Source organism: Phalacrocorax aristotelis, chromosome 24, assembly GCF_949628215.1.
Source record: "Phalacrocorax aristotelis chromosome 24, bGulAri2.1, whole genome shotgun sequence".
NCBI classification, from domain to species: Eukaryota; Metazoa; Chordata; class Aves; order Suliformes; family Phalacrocoracidae; genus Phalacrocorax; species Phalacrocorax aristotelis.
Genome location: NC_134299.1, coordinates 3,502,480 through 3,518,365, shown reverse-complemented (window position 1 = coordinate 3,518,365; position 15,886 = coordinate 3,502,480). Strand labels below are relative to the sequence as shown.

The window sequence follows — 15,886 nt, the reverse complement described above, 5'->3', positions numbered from 1 at the left end:
CCCACCCCAGCCGTGCTCCCCCCACCCTGCATTATGCTGGCGGGGCTTTGTAGGGGCTGGGTGAGCCCCGGATAAGGGATTACATCCTCCCTGCCGTCCGGCTGCCACCTCCCAGGGCATTGTCAGAGGGGAAAGCAATTATGGGGAGGGTGGGATGGCACGGGCTGGGGGCACCAAGCTCGGGGCCGGGGGGCACAGCCCGACTGGCGGCCGCTGTGGGGTGGGCGAGCCGGTGGCCCCGGGTGGAGGGAGCCGTGGGTACCAGGCTGGGTACCACACCAAAGGGGATGCCCTGTTCACCAGGATGCAGCAGACACCCCCAGGACACAGACAAGGGTGGGGGCACGGGGAGTCCCCTACAGCGGCCACCTTCATCCTCGTGCCATGCAGCATCTCTCCCTGAGCATCGGGTGCTTGCATAGGTGGGTGAGGACACCCTGTGCCAGGGGGGAGCTGGGTGCCCCCCATTCCAGCAGGCACAAAGCCTGCGGCAAAGCCTCAACACAGGAACGAAACTCCCCCAGGCCCCATCAGTCTAGACACTCACTTTTATTTGCCTCTGCGTTTCCTCCTTTACACAAATAAATTCCAAAGTCTAACTGTTTAGGCCTAAAACTGACTCGTAAAGGAAACAGCAGAGCTTGTAAAAACTCACAAACAACCGATCAAAAGCAATAAAAATAACCTAAAGGTGGTTTCTCTTTGGCCAGGGGAGCCCGGTGGGCACCCACACGCGTCCCCACGCCACTGGCACCCCGGTGCCACCAGGAGAGGGCACAGACCTTCCCCTCCAATAAATAACACACAGACCCCACGGCCACAGGGCTACAAGTGCTGACCCCAGCGTCTGCATGCCCGGGCACCCCCCGCCTCCCCTCTGAAGCTGCACAGACAGACAGACAGACCGACCAGCACCCCATGCTCCCCATCACCTGGCTGCCTGTGGTGCCCTTGCAGGGACGGGCACAGCATCCCACGGGCCCGGGGCTGGGGTCTCCATCCTGCTCCGGTGGGGACATCCCGCAGTCTCATGGCTGGTCCCATCCATCCCTGGCACTGAGAGGGATGTCTGCGGGGATGGGAACGTGGCCGGGGGGTCCCAGGCCTCGGTGGCATGGGGACAAGTCTCCGAGGGGTTGCCAAGGGGAGTGGGTAAAGGTACCAGGTGGTTCACGTGGGTACCACGGGATGCTCCAGGGCTGAAGGGACCCCCAGCGTGGGGCTGTAGACACCAGTGACCGCGCCCGAAGCGTGCGCTCCCCAACCTATTCACGGTGCCCAAGAGTATAAAAATAGAGCATCTTTAGAAAAATAAGTGGGGAAGAACCAGTGCTGGAGGGTGCCGGGAGAAGGGGCAGAGTCTGGCGAGACTGAAGGCCGTGAGGATGAGGAGGGCAGGGCCCGGCGGGGTGGGGGGGGGCGAGTCCGGGCGTTACGTGCGTGGGCGAGGGGCGCGGGTACGGCGGGTGCGGCGGGTTGGGGAGGACGAGCCGACGAATTCGAACTGCTTCTGCCGCTCGGCGTTGTTGGGGAAGGGCAGCTGCCCGCGGTACAGGCGCTTGATGAAGTGGGCTTCCCGCTGGTTCTGGCGGCTGCGGGAGGCTTTGCGGGGCCGGCCCTTGCGGGTGAAGGCCATGTACCAGCCCTCGTAGCGGGCGTTTTGGAAAGCCGTGTAGTTGTTCTCCAACACGATCTCGGTGAAGATGCAATCCTTGCTCTTGCCGTTGGGCTGCGGGAGGAGGAGAGGGGGCACTTAGTACCTGCAGGGATGGGGCTGGGGGCTTGGGGATAGGACCCAGGAGGTGCTGCCGCCCCCCTGCCCACCCCTGTCACCCCCCCCCCAGTCCCCTGCCCACCCCATCCCTGCCGTGTTCACCGTGGCACCGACCCCAGTGCACCAGGACCAGCTCCCTGAGGGTTTTTCTTGCAGGAGCCAGGCTGAGCAGCACGATGCTGATGGAGGAAAAGGGGGACTGGCAGCTTCTAGGGGGGAAAGGAGAGACCCCCACCGCACCAGCACAGCCCCTGTGACTGGGGGACCGGCCTGGCCAAACGTCCCAGCTCCGGCTGCTCGGTGGGATGCCCAGGCTGAGCTCCGGGGACACACGGAGGGTGCCAGGACTCACTTTCCCAACGAGCTTGCCCCGCTTGCTCATGCAGATGTACTTCTCGCTCTCAGCCCCCTTGATGCGGACGCGGCTCCCGAAGGTGTCCGTCTCCACGATGAGCTTGGCTGCGAGGAAGGGAGCAAGGGGGAAGTGTCCCACGGGGGCTGCAGCACCCGCCACGAGCTACCGGCATCCAAACCACCCCCATCCCCTTATCCCTGCCTCCACCTCGCCCCCCAGCATCCCTCCCTGCCCACCACCGGCGGGGCCAGGAGGACGGCGAGCCCCCGCAGCCGGGGCAGGGCAGCCCTTGCCGGGGGATGCTCCCCGGCCATGATGCTAAAGGGCCTTTGTTAAAACCCAGCAGAGTCAAACCGGGCGTTTGATGAAGGCACCGGGGAGAGCAACGGCCCCTTCATCCTCCCCCGGCACATCCGCATTGTCAGCGATTCAATGGGTTCTCCAGGGCTAGACTGAGTCCAGCACCCGGCGGGTTAATTATCCTCATCCTCATTGTTTCTCTACAACACAGCGGTGGCTGCAAAGGTTGGGAGCCGACACTGAAACCAATGACCCCGGCGGGTCTTGCGCTCCCAGCAGCCCGTGCCTGAGCCCGCAGGGAGAATTCAGGGAAAGACCTGGAAAGGTGGTGAGTCAGCCCCGCTGGGCACCGGGCTTTGAAAAAACAAAAAAAGCCTTTCCCGAAGCTTTTAGATGCCGGGGATGCCAGCCTGGTCTTTGCGGGGCTGTGACGCCCGTCAGCGTGGCGTCAGGCCTGGGGCTGGCAAACCCCGTGGGGGAAGCCCAGGGTGGGCTCTGCCTCGGGTGGGCTGCCCACCACGTAGGGATGGTGCCGGGATCAGGTGATTATCCTCCAGGAGAAGTTGCCTGTCTCACACCAGGAAGAGATTAGGAAGCAAAAGTCCTAAATATAGGGCTTATAAACGTTACGTGGTATCAGAGAAATGTGTGATTTTGGAAGTTTTGAGGTCAGGGCTGGCTGGTCTGGAGCTGTGCTCGCAGAGGAGTTATTTGGAGGATTTTTGGGTATAAAACCAGCCAGTTGGAGCAACTAAAACCTCCCCGCACCCCTCATTCCCCCCACAAAACTCCTCTGGGAAGATAGACGTTTCCCCATCCTTTTCGAGCGCTTCCACGAGCACGTCTGTCCCAGGTGAACCCCTCCTGGGGAGCCGCTGGCCTCTTACCGAACTTGTTGCCGTCCTCGGCGGTGGCAGTGATCCTTTTGCCGTTCACCTGGACGTGCTTGCCGCTGGTCCGGCTGTAGAGCTGGTACTCCCTGATCTGCCGTCGGCTCAGCTGGTCGGTCATGGCACCCTGGTCCCTCACGTACTGGTTAAAATTAGGAGACGGTTGATTCTCCCCCTTTGTTTACAAAGGGAAAAATAAAATCAATTTGTTTTGGACAGCCGATGGCAAGGGGATGGAGCGGGGAGCCTGGTGGGGCGGGAGGGCTGGGGGACATGGGGATCCACCCGCCACCCCCCTCTGCGGGCGAGGGAGAGCTCCCAGCCATCGCCAGCCAAGCCGGTCCCCTTTGAGCAGCGATGGAGGCACCGAGCAGATGCTTTGGACCCGAGAGCGAGTGGCGTTGTGGGCAGGGAGAGGCAGAGATGTTGCTTTGCAACCCGTGCATGAGGAGGATGCGGGGTCTCGCAGGGAAGGATGCTCTCCTTAAGGCACAGTCGATCCATTCCCTCCGGAGCGGGATCGAGCTGCTGCTCCCGGCCATGCCCCGGGGTCAGACGGACACTCAGCAGCATCTCCTGCTCGGGCAGCACCCCCTGCTCCCAGGCAGGTACCGAGGACAGGCTGGGATGCAAGGGCTGTGCTTGCAAAACACCCGCTGGGACCCTCGTGGGGCGTGAGACCCAACTAAAGCTGGGCTGGATGTCCCAGGACCAGAGCCATCCCCTCCTGGTCCACCCTGAGCATCCACCAGCCTCGGGGCCGGAGGAATAAAACACCCTGCAGAGCCCAACCAGCTCCGTGGCTTATACTAACGGGGCAGCGCAAACACACCAGGGTTATTTTATGGGAAATGGCAGCTAATGGCTGCAGATGAGCTGGGGAGGGGGGGATTAGAGCTGGTGGTCAGCCCCTGTCCCTGCACTGGACTCCAACCAGTGCCTCTCAACACACATCTCAGAGGAAGGCTTGGTTTAATCCCCGTGCAAGTGGAAAGCTGGGGCTCAGGGCAGCACCGCAGCTGGCTGAGCTGCCCAAGGGACACTAGTCCCAGCCCAGGCCCAAAAACCAGCTCCCAAAGGGCTGTGGGGAGGGGGACACGCTCCGGGAGCTCACCCCACGGGGGGACCCAGGGAGCGTTTGGGGTCTGGGTGCCCAGTTCGGGGCGCGCAGCATCACCCGGGACCTGCAGCATCTCCTCGCTGGGTGGGAAGCCAGCACGAGGGGACCCAGCCCTGCCCGCTCTTGCAGCTGGGGGAGCGGCGGGGTGGTGGGGGGCACTGCCAGCCCCCCCGGCACCCCCGCAGATCCCCCCCACCTTTGTGTGCGCCTGGGGACTCATTTCCTGCCAGGATCCACTTTAAAGCCTTTGGGGCTGGTCAAGGAGGTGGGCTGGGGGGGGGGGGGGCGGCCCCTCTGCATCAAAGGCGGTTCCCTTCCCCTCTCATTTTCAAAGAAATAAAAGCATTTACCTTGGGAAAAAAAAAAAAAAAAAGGAAAAAAAAAAGGAGAGAAAAAGGGTCCTGAGCACGTATTAAGGCTTCTGGGGCCAGCAGCTATGGGGGTTTTGTTCAGGCTCTGGAGCAGAGGGTGCTGATATGGAACAGTGCATTTTAATAGCCGCTGCCTTTCTAAAGCGCACAAAAAAGGATGGTGCAGCCTGGGTGGGGGGGTTGACAAGGGGAGGGGGGTGTCAAACCTCACACCACCCCACTGGTGGGGGGACCAGAACCCGCTCTGCCCCGTTAACCCCCTCGGCAGCCGGCCTCGGCGTGAGCGAGGGCAGAGTCGGGCCCCGGGCGCTCAAGGCTGATGGACTTGGCACGTCCCTCCCTGAGCAAGGCTGCAAGAAATGTATCGCCTGCCCCGGGAGGGCTTCCCTGCTGACCTTGCTCGGGCCCTCCGGCCCCACGGAGATAGGAAACCCGAGGGGTCCGGGGAGGATGCCCCTTCCCACCGCAGAGACCCCGCAGCCGGCCCTTTGCAGCCCCGAGGCCGGTGCTGATGGGCACAGCCGGCTCTGGTGGGAACCCAGCCCCACAGGCACCTTTGCAGCACCACTCCCCTGCCAGGAGCTGGGTACCACTTGGGGTGGGCACGCACCGGCCCCCTCGGCCACCGGGAAAGCCCCCCACGAGAGCAACGGGCATCCCCGAGGCGAAGGGTTAGCTCAGCGGATCGCAGAGCGGGTGCCTTCGCCCAGCCCGGCTCTGCGGAGCAGCCAGATGTGCCGCGGGGTTAGTAAAACATATCCACGTACCTGGGTCTGACAGGAGAACATGAGGAGCTGGAAACATCTGCAGCGGGAGACAAAAGAGAAAAGGAGAGAAACAGGGCGTTTTGTTCGGAGTTAGTTGTTTTCTCTTCTTTTTTCCTTTTTCCACCCCCCCTGCGAGGAATAGCTGTGTCTAACAGCACTAAGAATAAACTACTGATAAACCCGGGTTGCAAAGAATTGCAACAAGCGGCATGCAGGGCTTACATGGAGAGGTTCTGCAGGCTGATGGGCTGCATGGCGCTCGCCGAAGCCCCTCAGACACCGGCATGAAACGAAGGCACCGCCACGGGCTCTCTGCAAACCTGCCCTCCTTCACCGCCGGCACATCCCCGCCGGGGCAGGGAAAGCCAAGGAGCAGCCTGTCCCCTCCTTCCTCGGGTGACCCCCGCGTTCGGGGCGGGCGAGGGAAAAAACGGGTGAAACCCAGGCTGCCGCCGCGCTGGCGAGCCCACGTGCGATGCCAAAGTCTCCGGAGCAGCAGCGGCGACGGAGCATGGGGGAGGCAGCTGGGGTCGGGTCCTCTCCTCCTCCTCCGACCCTGGGGGCTGCGTGTCCTACGCTTTGGGGGCATCCAGATCCATCCTGACCCCTGCGTCCCCACCCCATCAGCCTCCCGTCCTTGGGCTAGTTCCCGGTTTGCATCTCCCTCCGGCAGCAGCTAGCGGGAGAGGCGGCTGCGGGCAGGGCAGGGCAGCCCACCGCCAAGGGCAGCACCCGCAGCCCCCCACTCCATCGAGCCGGCAGCACCCTCCCGGTCCCGGCCTGGTGGTGGGAGGCGGGTGGGCGACGCACGAAGCAGCAGCCTTTAAAGGTGGGGAAAGCTTGTGCAAAGAGGGGCTGAACCTCTCCTGGGAGGCAGCCGGCACTGCGGAGGGAAGGAGGATCGGACCTGGCGGGGGCCGGGGCAGGAGGAGGGGACGGGGGAGGCGGGGAGGCAGGGGGTGTCCCCTTCGCTGAGGGTGGCAAAGCCCCCCGCCTCGCCAGCGCAGGGGAGGATGCCAGAGTGTGGGAGATGGGGAGTGATGCCTCTGGATGGTACCAGGGGTGGGAAAAGCCCCCGGTACTGGGAGAAGGGTGCCAGGCCTCAAGGAAGGGGTGTGCTGGCACCAAGGATGCTTTTTGTCACCCTCCTTTCACCAGGGTGACAGACACAGCCCTGGTCTGTACATCACGCAGAGAAAAGCACCGCAGCGCATTTTAACCAGCTGGTTTAGTGTTGGGGAGCTCTGGGGGTCCCCCACAACCATGCACAGAAGCTCCCCCCTTTCCCCTGCCCGCTCCCAGCCCCATCAGGAGGCTGCACATCCCTCCATGCTCCATTTGCTCAGCCAGGAAGGTGCTAAGTGCCTTATAAATAGCCTGGCAGGGAGCTGGGGTAATGCCCCAGGGGGGGCAAAACACCCCCGTGGGGTGTCCCAGAAGGGATAGCACGTGGGATGAGGGGTTTAGTACAGAAACCACTGGCCTCCATGCTTGTGCCTCAGTTTCCCCATCTCTGCAAGGCAGGTATCAGGCCCCATGGGAAAGGCACAGGGGAGATCAGCAGGGGACCCACATCTGCAGGAGGGTGGGGGGCCTGATTCAGTGCCAATAACCCAAATTAGACCTCTCCTGATGCCTTCTCGCCTCCTGGGCCAGGAACTCAACCCAAAACGCAGTTTGCGGCCCCCATCTCAGGGGTCTCCTTCTACCCCAAGCCCTGCAGGGACATGCAGGCATCCCCCCCCAATCCCATCCCATCCCCAGGGCTCAGCATCCCTCGGGGGCTGCAGGGTAGGGCTGTGCATCAGCCCCTCCAGATGCAGAAGATGATTGATGGCCACAGAGCCATCATCACTCCTGGCATGTGTGCCCCCCCCCCCCCCCCCCCCCACGCCGGTTTGGGGCAGAGGGTCCTGGGGAAGCTGTCAACACACCGGTGGGGGGGCTGGCCTATGCAAGCAGCCCCTGCAGGGTGAGGAAAGGATGGAGGGACAGGGCTGCCTGTCAAAGCCTTCTGCGTGTGGCCCTTGCAGGTGAGGCATTCCAGGGATGATGCCCTGCGAGGGCACCCCCTGAACCCCCCAGCCCCATCCTCACACCCCAAATGGGGCACCCTGCTCCCCACAGATGGGGACTGACCCACCCCCAGAGCCCTGGCATCCCCCAGGGGCTCAGCCCTCCTGCCCCACACCTGGACCAGACTAAAGCCTGCCTTTGTGGCGGGCTCAGCTCCCCTCGCAGAGCCAATCTGAGACACAGCAGTCCCCCGCGCGCTCCCGAGGGGCTCTGGACCCTCCACAAATACCTGCTGCCTCCAGACCAAGGCCAGGTCAATGGGTTATAATCATCTCCCTGCTGCTCGGTAATCCCCTTTTGTCTCCTATTCACAAGCAACACTTGTTACCCCGTGCAGGACGGCGGGGAGGGGGGCTGCTGCCGGCCCCCCCAGCCCAAGGGGAAGGATGCTGCCAAGACAGGCAGCATGCCCGAGCCCGGGCAGTGGGCATAAGGCTTCTTGCAGCCCTTCGGGGAGGCAGGAGCATCCCCTGGCCAGGATGGAGGATGCTCCCGCCCACCCCCAACCCCTCCATCCCCAGCACAGAGAGCCAGGAGTGCAAAATATCCTTTATTGGGGAAGGACAACACCAAACCAGCAGCTTTCCAGGCTCTTCTGCACCTAGAAGGGAAGGAGAAAGGGTCTTAAACATGGGCATCCTGGGCTGACCCTGCTTTGGGGGGCAGCTCCTCCACAGCACCGCTCAGCCATGAGACGGGGGGCACGCATGGGCCCCCTCCCAGCCCCATAGGGACCCTCACACCCAGCTACCCCATCCCGCTGCCCTGTACCTGGCCGGGCTCTGCCACAGCTCCTGCTACTTCTTCACCACTGTCTTCCTGCCCCGGCTGCTTCCTTGCCCCTGCGGGCACGGGGTCATGGCTGGAGAGGGGGAACACCCAGCACAGGCACAGCCAGCCAGGACAGCCTGGCCCTGGGTTTCTCCCCAATTTTTTTGGGTTCAGCAGTTGATTAGCATCACACATCAGCCCCTTTCCCTCCCCAAGAGCTCCCAGTCCTGATCAAGGAGGGTTAACCCACGTGCCTGGCTGCGATGGGGTAAGCGGGAGATGCAGGACACCCCAGCCAGCTCCTACCTTACCAAGGAGGGGACCCTCAGGGGAGATGCTACTCCTGTTTGGGAGAGAAGGGGAGGGCTGGGATTAGGGGTGTGGGGTCCTGGCAGTATGGGGGAGCACCTGCTCCATGGCAGGGGGATGGTGGATATGTTTCCCTCCGTCATACTCACAGCTCATCTTCCTTCTCCAGCCTCCTCTTCTAGGGGGGAGAGAAGATGATGTAGATGAGGCATGCACACGCGGGATGGGGGCTTGTTACAGAGCCTGTGACTCTTCCTCCCCGAGGGATGAAGATCACAGCTCACCCCCATTACAGAGAGGGGTTTGGGGCTGGGTGGGAGCACGGAGCAGCCCATCCCTGGGATCAGGGCATGGGAAAGCTCCCAGCAGAGGGGGTTACATCCCCAGCCCCCCTGCAGCACAGGGACCCCCCCGCACAGCGCATCCCCGGCCGAGGGGGTGCTCACCTTGGCAGTGCTGCCCTTCTTGGCAGCGCTGCCTTTGGGGAGCTTCTCAGGGGACTCCTCTGCTGGCTCCTCTTCCTCGGCGGCATCCTCTTCTTCATCTTCCTCCTCCTCATCCCAGGACAGGTTGGGCATCACTGTGGGAGAGGCTGGCTGAGCCCCCGCTCCCAGGGAGGGGTCACGGGGCAGTGGTTCCCCAGTACTTACTGGAGACGTGCTGCCCGCTGATGTAGACGGGGCCGGAGCCGGCTCTCAGGTGGAAGGTGACCGGAGGCGTCAGCTCCACTCCCACCAGGGTGGCCTGGAAGAAAGAAGGGTGGCAGCACCCACCCACCAGCAGCAGCCCCCTCTCTGGGGCAGCCCCTGCCCTGGGCACTCACCATGGGCAGCACAGAGGGCTTCAGCGTGGCGAGGGGCACCGGGGCATGAGCATCTCCCTCTTCGGCCGGCACGATCTCCACCACGTGGAACTCATCCTGCGCCATCTCCCCCAGGCAGATCTTTGGGGAGCAAGAAGAGCATCACCCCATGATGCCCCACAGCATCTGGGCACCCTTCGCCTGGGGTCCCTGGGGGTTTGGGAGAGTCCAGGACCACCTACCGTCTGCAGGGCCAGCTGCTGCTCGCACTGCCACTCCTCCGGCACCTGGAAGGTGTAGGAGTCCTGCTCGCTGCTCAGCTCACACCCTGCGGACAGGCGGGTGTCAGAGCAGGGCTGCTCCGGGTTGGAGAGGCAGGGGAGGGGGAGCAGCCCAGTGCAGCCCCCAGCCCCGCAGGGTGCTTCTGGGGGGCCCCTGTGCCTTACCCCAGATCATAGACACTGGCTTCTCAGATTTGCTGTCAGTGCTGCCTGTAAGGGACATGGCTCCGGGATCCCTCACCCTGGGGGAACACGCAACACTGCTCTGCAGGGCTCACCCTGGGAGGGGGGGATCCTCAGCAGGACCCCCCAACCCCACACCAGCTACAGCCAGAGGCTCAGGGTAGGTCACCCCTTGTGCTCCCCTAGAAGTGATGCAGCGTGTTACTAATAGCGCGTTAGGAAAACTCACCCCAAGACGCTCAGTTGAATTATCAGCCCAAAGACCAACCTCCTAATGCACCAGCACCCCCATGTTCTGGCAGCTTATAGAGGCAGAGGGGCCCCCACCCACCCACCCAATCAATCAATCAATCAATCAATCAATCAATCAATCAATCAATCAATCAATCAATCAATCAATACACCAGCCCTTTCAATCTTAAAAAGCAACAGCCCTTCAGGGCAATTAAACTCATCAGGTGTGTGAGATCCATAGCCCTGCATCATGGCTCACAAGCAGAGGAGCCCTCCCAGTCCCACCCCAGGGAGGGGGTGTCACTGCTGAGCCCCCTGGTCCCACAGCACCCTGCTGCTGCGGTGCCGGGCAAGGGGACCTGCCACCCCAAAAGGCCCCGACTGTCCCCGGTGAGTCCCAGCCTGCAGCGGGGTGGTGGTGAGGAGGCCGAGGGGGACCCATGTCCCCTGGCTGCTGTGGGCACAGAGATGGGCACGGCCCTGCCTCGGGGGTCTGCGGTGCCAGCCTCCTGCCCCCTGCACTGACCCCTGCCCCGCCAGGCACCCGGGAGCTCCGCCGTGCCACGGGGCTCAGCAAGAGCAGGGACGCAGCCGGCTGCAGCGCTGGGGTCCTGCTCAGTGCCACCGTGGTGTGCCGTGGGTCACCGAGCCCTGCTCAGTGCCACCGTGGTGTGCCGTGGGTCCCCTTGGTGTGCCGTGGGTCACTGTGCCCTGCTCTGTGCCACCGTGGTGTGCCATGGGTCACCGTGCCCTGCTCAGTGCCACCCTGGTGTGCCGTGGGTCCCCTTGGTGTGCCGTGGGTCACCGTGCCCTGCTCAGTGCCACCGTGGTGTGCCGTGGGTCACCGTGCCCTGCTCAGTGCCACCCTGGTGTGCTGTGAGTCCCCTTGGTGTACCGTGGGTCACCGTGCCCTGCTCTGTGCCACCCTGGTGTGCCGTGGGTCCCCTTGGTGTGCCGTGGGTCACCGTGCCCTGCTCAGTGCCACCCTGGTGTGCCGTGGGTCCCCTTGGTGTGCTGTGGGTCACTGTGCCCTGCTCAGTGCCACCCTGGTGTGCCGTGGGTCCCCTTGGTGTGCCGTGGGTCACCATGCCCTGCTCAGTGCCACTGTGGTGTGCCATGGGTCACTGTGCCCTGCCCTGCGTCACCTTGGTGTGCCGTGGGTCACCGTGCCCTGCTCTGTGCCATCGTGGTGTGCCGTGGGTCACCGTGCCCTGCTCTGTGCCACCGTGGTGTGCCGTGGGGTCACCGTGCCCTGCTCAGTGCCACCCTGGTGTGCCGTGGGTCACCGTGCCCTGCTCTGTGCCACCGTGGTGTGCCGTGGGTCACCGTGCCCTGCTCAGTGCCACCGTGGTGTGCCGTGGGTCCCCTTGGTGTGCCGTGGGTCACCGTGCCCTGCTCAGTGCCACCGTGGTGTGCCGTGGGTCACTGCGCCCTGCCCTGTGTCACCTTGGTGTGCCGTGGGTCACCATGCCCTGCCGTGGGTCACCTTGGTGTGCCGTGGGTCACTGTGCCCTGCCATGGGTCCCACACCATGCCGTGGGTCGCCCTGCTCTGTGCCCCTTCACCCTGCCCTGCCTGTCCCCCGTGTCCCCTCATCCCCTAAGTCCCCCTGTCCCCATCCCTCGTGTTTCCCCGTGTTTCCCTGTTCCCCGTGTCCTCCCATGCATGTTCCCCCGTCCCCCCATACCCACCTGTCCCATCCCCTCACATCCCCACGTGCCCCGTGTCCCCCCGCGTCCCCCCATGCCCCGTGTCCCCCCATCCACCGTGTCCCATGTCCCCTCGCATCCCCACGTGTCCCCCCATATCCCCGTGTCTCCCCATATCCCCGTGTACCCCCACATCCCCGTGTCCCCCCGACCCCCGTGTCTCCCCGTGTACCCCCACATCCCCGTGTCCCCCCGACCCCCGTGTCTCCTCGTCTCCCCCCATATCCCCGCCCCCATGACTCCTCTTGTCCCCCCGACCCCCGTATCTCCCCGTGTCCCCCCATATCCCCGTGTCTCCCCGTGTCCCCCCACATCCCCGTGTCTCCCCGTGTCCCCCCATATCCCCGTGTCCCCCCGTGTCCCCCCATATCCCCGTGCCCCCCCCCCCACCCCCGTGGGCGCAGGCGCAGGCGCGCGCGGGCGGGGCGGGCCTTCCGGCGGCGCTGGCGCTCGGCGATGGCGGCGGCGGGGCTGGTGGGGCCGGGGGGGGCGGCGGCGGCGGGGCGGGGGGCGCGGGGCCGGGGTCCCCCCGCCGCTCCCTCAGCAGCTTCTCCCCGCGCAGGGACCCGGCGAGGCCGCCGCGGCCGCTCACGCCCTGTCGCTGCCGGCCGAGGCCTTCGGCAACGACGTGAGTGCGGGGGGGGCCCTGGCCGGGGGGGTCTCAGCCCCAGGAGAGGGGTCTCAGCCGTGGGGGGGTCCCAGTCCTGGAGGGTCTCAGCCCCGGGGTGGGGGTCTCAGCCCCAGGAGAGGGGTCCCAGCCTTGGGGGGGTCCCAGTCCTGGAGGGTCTCAGCCCCGGGGTGGGGGTCTCAGCCCCAGGAGAGGGGTCCCAGCCTTGGGGGGGGTCCCAGTCCTGGAGGGTCTCAGCCCCGGGGTGGGGGTCTCAGCCCCAGGAGAGGGGTCTCAGCCCTGGGGTGGTCCCAGCCCCGGAGGGGGGGTCCCAACCTCAGGAGAGGCGTCCCAGCCCTGGGGGGTCCCTGTCCCGGGACGGGGTCCCAGCCCAGGATGGGGGGGTCTCAGCCCCAGGAGAGGGGTCCCAGCCTTGGGGGGTCTCAGCCCTAGGTGGGTCCCAGTCCTGGGGGGTCCCAGCCCCGGAGGGGGGGTCCCAGCATCAGGAGAGGTGTCCCAGCCCTGGGGGGCCCCTGTCCCGGGACGGGGTTCCAGCCCAGGATGGGGGGGTCTCAGCCCCAGGAGAGGTGTCCCAGTCCTGGGGGGTCCCAGCCCCGGAGGGGGGGTCCCAGCATCAGGAGAGGTGTCCCAGCCCTGGGGGGTCCTTGTCCCGGGATGAGGTCCCAGCCTTGGGTAGGTCTTAGTTTAGGTGGGTCCCAGCCCCGGAGGGGGGGTCTCAGCCCCAGGAGAGGGGTCTCAGCCTCGGGGGGTCCCAGTCCTGGGGATCCCTGTCCCACGAGGGGGTCCCAGTCTTGGGGGAGGTCTCAGTCTAGATGGGTCCCAGTCCTGGGGGCAGGTCTCAGCCCCAGGAGAGAGGTCCCAGCTTTGGGGGGTCCCAACCCTGGTGAGGTCCAGTCCTGGGGAGTCTCAGCCTTGGGAGTGTCCCAGTCCTGGGGGGGTGATCCCAGCCTTGGGTAGGTCTCAGTCTAGGTGGGTCCCAGTCCTGGGGGGGGGTGTGTGTGGCTCAGCCCCAGGAGAGGGGTCCCAGGCCTGGGGGGCCCCAGCCTTAGGTGGTCCCAGTCCCAGGAGGGTGTCCCAGTCCTAGGGTGTCCCAGTCTGGGCAGGGATCCCAGCCCCAGGGGAGGTCTCGGCCCCAGGAGAAGGGTCTGACTCCTGGGGGGGTCCCCAGCACCAAGGGGGTGTCAGCCCGCAGAGGGGGGACCCAGTGCTGGGGGGTCCCGCACAGATGGGGTGCTTCAGGGTCCGCAGGTCCATAGCATCACCCATGAACCCCCACTGTGGTTGTGCTGTGTGTGGGGGTGTCTGTCTGTCTCTCTGGCCCCAGACCCCCCCCAAGCCGTCCCTGCTTTCCCCCACGTACCCCCCGAGGGGAGAGGACCCCCCCCGGGAGGCGCAGCCCTGCCTGACCCCCCGCTCCTGCCTCCGCAGCCCCGCGTGGAGCTGGCCTGGGCCATGAAGGCGCACCAGCATGCCCAGGTCTACTTCAACGTAAGTCCTGGGCGGGGGTTTAAGGCGGTGGTGGGGCTCGTGGGGGGGGGGGGGGGTCACAGTTAATTCTTCAGCCTTTTTGTGTAGCTCATCTCCTCCGTCGACCCCAAGTTTCTGAAGCTCACCAAAGTCGACGACCAGATCTACAGCGAGTTCAGGAAAACCTTCAGGGATCTTAAAATTGACGTGCTCGACCCCGAAGAGCTTAAATCGGAGCCTGCCAAGGAGGTGGGTGGGGAGAAAAGGGGGGACGGGACACACACACCCAACCGTCCCCCCTCTCCCCGGGCGCCGATGCTTCTCGCTGGTTGGATGTGTATCTTAGGAGGTCTTTTCCTCCCTAGAAATGGCGCCCGTTCTGCCTGCGGTTCGAGGGGGTGGTGGAGGATTTCAACTACGGCACCCTGCTCCGCCTGGACTGCCGCAAGGACTACACCGAGGAGAACAGCATCTTCGGTGAGCGAGGGCCGCCCCGCTGGAAAAGGGCCGCGCGAGGCCGCAGGAAAGCTGAACCCAACGCATCTGCCCTTTTTTTTTTTTTATTTTCTCCACCTTTTAGCCACCAGAATCCAGTTTTTCGCCATCGAAATCGCTCGGAACAGAGAGGGCTGTAACAGCGCCGTCTACAGCAGTGCCAGGGAGCCGGGGGCCACCGCGGCGTCGGGGTGAGGGTGGGACTGAGTCCGCCCGGCGCTGAGCTGAGGAGGGGCAGAAAGACCCCTGCCCGGGCAGGGGGAGGCTCTCGGGGCGGGGCTGTAGCTGCCTTCCCTGCTCCTCCCAAGTTCAGGCTCCATTTTCAGGCTGTAAATAAATTTTTTAAAAAAAAAAAAAAAATAAGTCCTCGTGCTGCAGGTGTTGACGGGGTCGTTCCCTCAACCAGACCAAATCCGCTGCGGCTGAATCCACTTGGATTTGGGGTGGACCTTTGCCTGCGCCACGATCTACCCGCGCAAATCAAATAGGCTTTTTTAAACCCATTTCATTTAGAAAACTGATCCCCGTCCCCAGCAGGCTCCCGCCTGCGGTGCGTGCAGGGGAGAGCGCGGGGCGCCGGCGATGCGCAGGCAGACACGGCTCAGTAGAAACCATTGAAGTTTTATTTGCAGTCACAATGCTTACACTGTATGCAGCAAACACCCTTACAAGTCAACCGGCAATCTGCTCACGCGGAGAAAAAAAAAAAAGGACCCAACACACAATCGCCAGAGGAAAGAAAACAACAAAAAAAAAAATTAAAAAAAAAAATAAAATTAAGAGTAGGTGGTGTCTGGGAAGAAGAACTGAAGCCCTAAGGACTGAGTGTCTGTGGGTAGAACTGAGCAGGAGGATGCACACGACTAGCAGCAACAATAGTGGAAAAAATACAAGGCAAACAGGATCCCTCCCCCATCAGCTTTCCTCTGAAAGTCGATTTTATATCCAAAACATTTATTATGGTGACTTAGAAGAAAAAAAAAAAAAAAACAAAAAACAACCCGGGAATAATTTTTAAAGGGGGCGTTAAAATACTTCATGCTAGGCAAACCTTGTTATTAAGAACCCTGCGAGCGCCGGCGGGGCGAGCTCGCCTGCGGCCCCAGCGTCCCCCGCGCGCGTCCTGCCCGACTCCGATGGAGGGGAGAGAGAAAATAATTAAAAAAAAAAAAAATCAATAGAAAAGGAGAAGGCAGAGTGAGGAGAGCGGTGCCGGGCAGGCGCCCGGCGAGGCAGCGGTTCGGAGGGAGGCCAGGGCCCTGCGAGAAGCGGGTTGACGAGGGGACAGCGCCTACTGCTACACCGGGGGGGACAGGAGAGACACCCACGAGCAAGCACGAATGAAAGATCACGC

The 15,886-nt window shown here is 63.6% G+C and overlaps 3 protein-coding genes across 11 annotated transcripts; 1 reads left to right on the top strand and 2 right to left on the bottom strand.

Annotated features, from left to right (window-relative positions):
- Positions 1 to 563: 563 nt before the first annotated feature.
- FGF17 (fibroblast growth factor 17) lies at positions 564 to 6,166 on the bottom strand. The gene is given in 7 exon segments (XM_075074508.1): positions 564 to 1,729; positions 2,127 to 2,233; positions 3,317 to 3,494; positions 5,578 to 5,614; positions 5,800 to 5,885; positions 5,929 to 6,016; positions 6,018 to 6,166. Coding segments are annotated over 7 exon segments (942 nt in total). The 3' UTR covers positions 564 to 1,432.
- A 2,024-nt stretch (positions 6,167 to 8,190) lies between these two features.
- Positions 8,191 to 11,812, bottom strand: NPM2 (nucleophosmin/nucleoplasmin 2). Of its 9 annotated transcripts, none has more exons than XM_075117471.1 (11): positions 11,259 to 11,283; positions 11,159 to 11,178; positions 9,982 to 10,058; positions 9,778 to 9,863; positions 9,557 to 9,676; positions 9,384 to 9,477; positions 9,180 to 9,313; positions 8,883 to 8,911; positions 8,731 to 8,767; positions 8,425 to 8,495; positions 8,191 to 8,254 (listed from the first exon to the last, which is right to left on the bottom strand). In XM_075117471.1, exons 3-10 carry the CDS (start codon positions 10,037 to 10,039, stop codon positions 8,451 to 8,453), a joined length of 603 nt encoding a protein of 200 aa, XP_074973572.1. In that variant the 5' UTR covers positions 10,040 to 10,058; positions 11,159 to 11,178; positions 11,259 to 11,283; the 3' UTR covers positions 8,191 to 8,254; positions 8,425 to 8,450. The 9 variants fall into 9 exon arrangements, with proteins under 9 accessions (XP_074973572.1, XP_074973573.1, XP_074973579.1 ...); XM_075117472.1 differs by having other exon boundaries at positions 8,883 to 8,908; XM_075117478.1 differs by lacking the exons at positions 11,159 to 11,178; positions 11,259 to 11,283 and adding exons at positions 10,899 to 10,918; positions 11,039 to 11,097.
- Positions 11,813 to 12,344: 532 nt separating this feature from the next.
- PBDC1 (polysaccharide biosynthesis domain containing 1) lies at positions 12,345 to 14,895 on the top strand. The gene is made up of 6 exons (XM_075074710.1): positions 12,345 to 12,416; positions 12,505 to 12,570; positions 13,999 to 14,058; positions 14,146 to 14,286; positions 14,403 to 14,514; positions 14,618 to 14,895. The coding sequence occupies exons 1-6, from the start codon at positions 12,399 to 12,401 to the stop codon at positions 14,725 to 14,727; spliced, it is 507 nt and encodes a 168-aa protein (XP_074930811.1). The 5' UTR covers positions 12,345 to 12,398; the 3' UTR covers positions 14,728 to 14,895.
- Positions 14,896 to 15,886: the final 991 nt, after the last annotated feature.

Coding starts and splice junctions, on each gene's coding strand:
- PBDC1 (XM_075074710.1), top strand. Junction 14,059..14,145: donor ATGCCCAGGTCTACTTCAAC/GTAAGTCCTGGG, acceptor CTTTTTGTGTAG/CTCATCTCCTCCGTCGACCC. Junction 14,287..14,402: donor AATCGGAGCCTGCCAAGGAG/GTGGGTGGGGAG, acceptor TTTCCTCCCTAG/AAATGGCGCCCGTTCTGCCT.
- NPM2 (XM_075117475.1), bottom strand. CDS start 10,971: ATGGCACACCACGGTGGCACAGAGCAGGGCACAGTGACCCACGGCACA. Junction 9,478..9,556: donor AGCCCTCTGTGCTGCCCATG/GTGAGTGCCCAG, acceptor TCTTTCTTCCAG/GCCACCCTGGTGGGAGTGGA. Junction 8,496..8,730: donor AGGGTCCCCTCCTTGGTAAG/GTAGGAGCTGGC, acceptor CCGTGCCCGCAG/GGGCAAGGAAGCAGCCGGGG.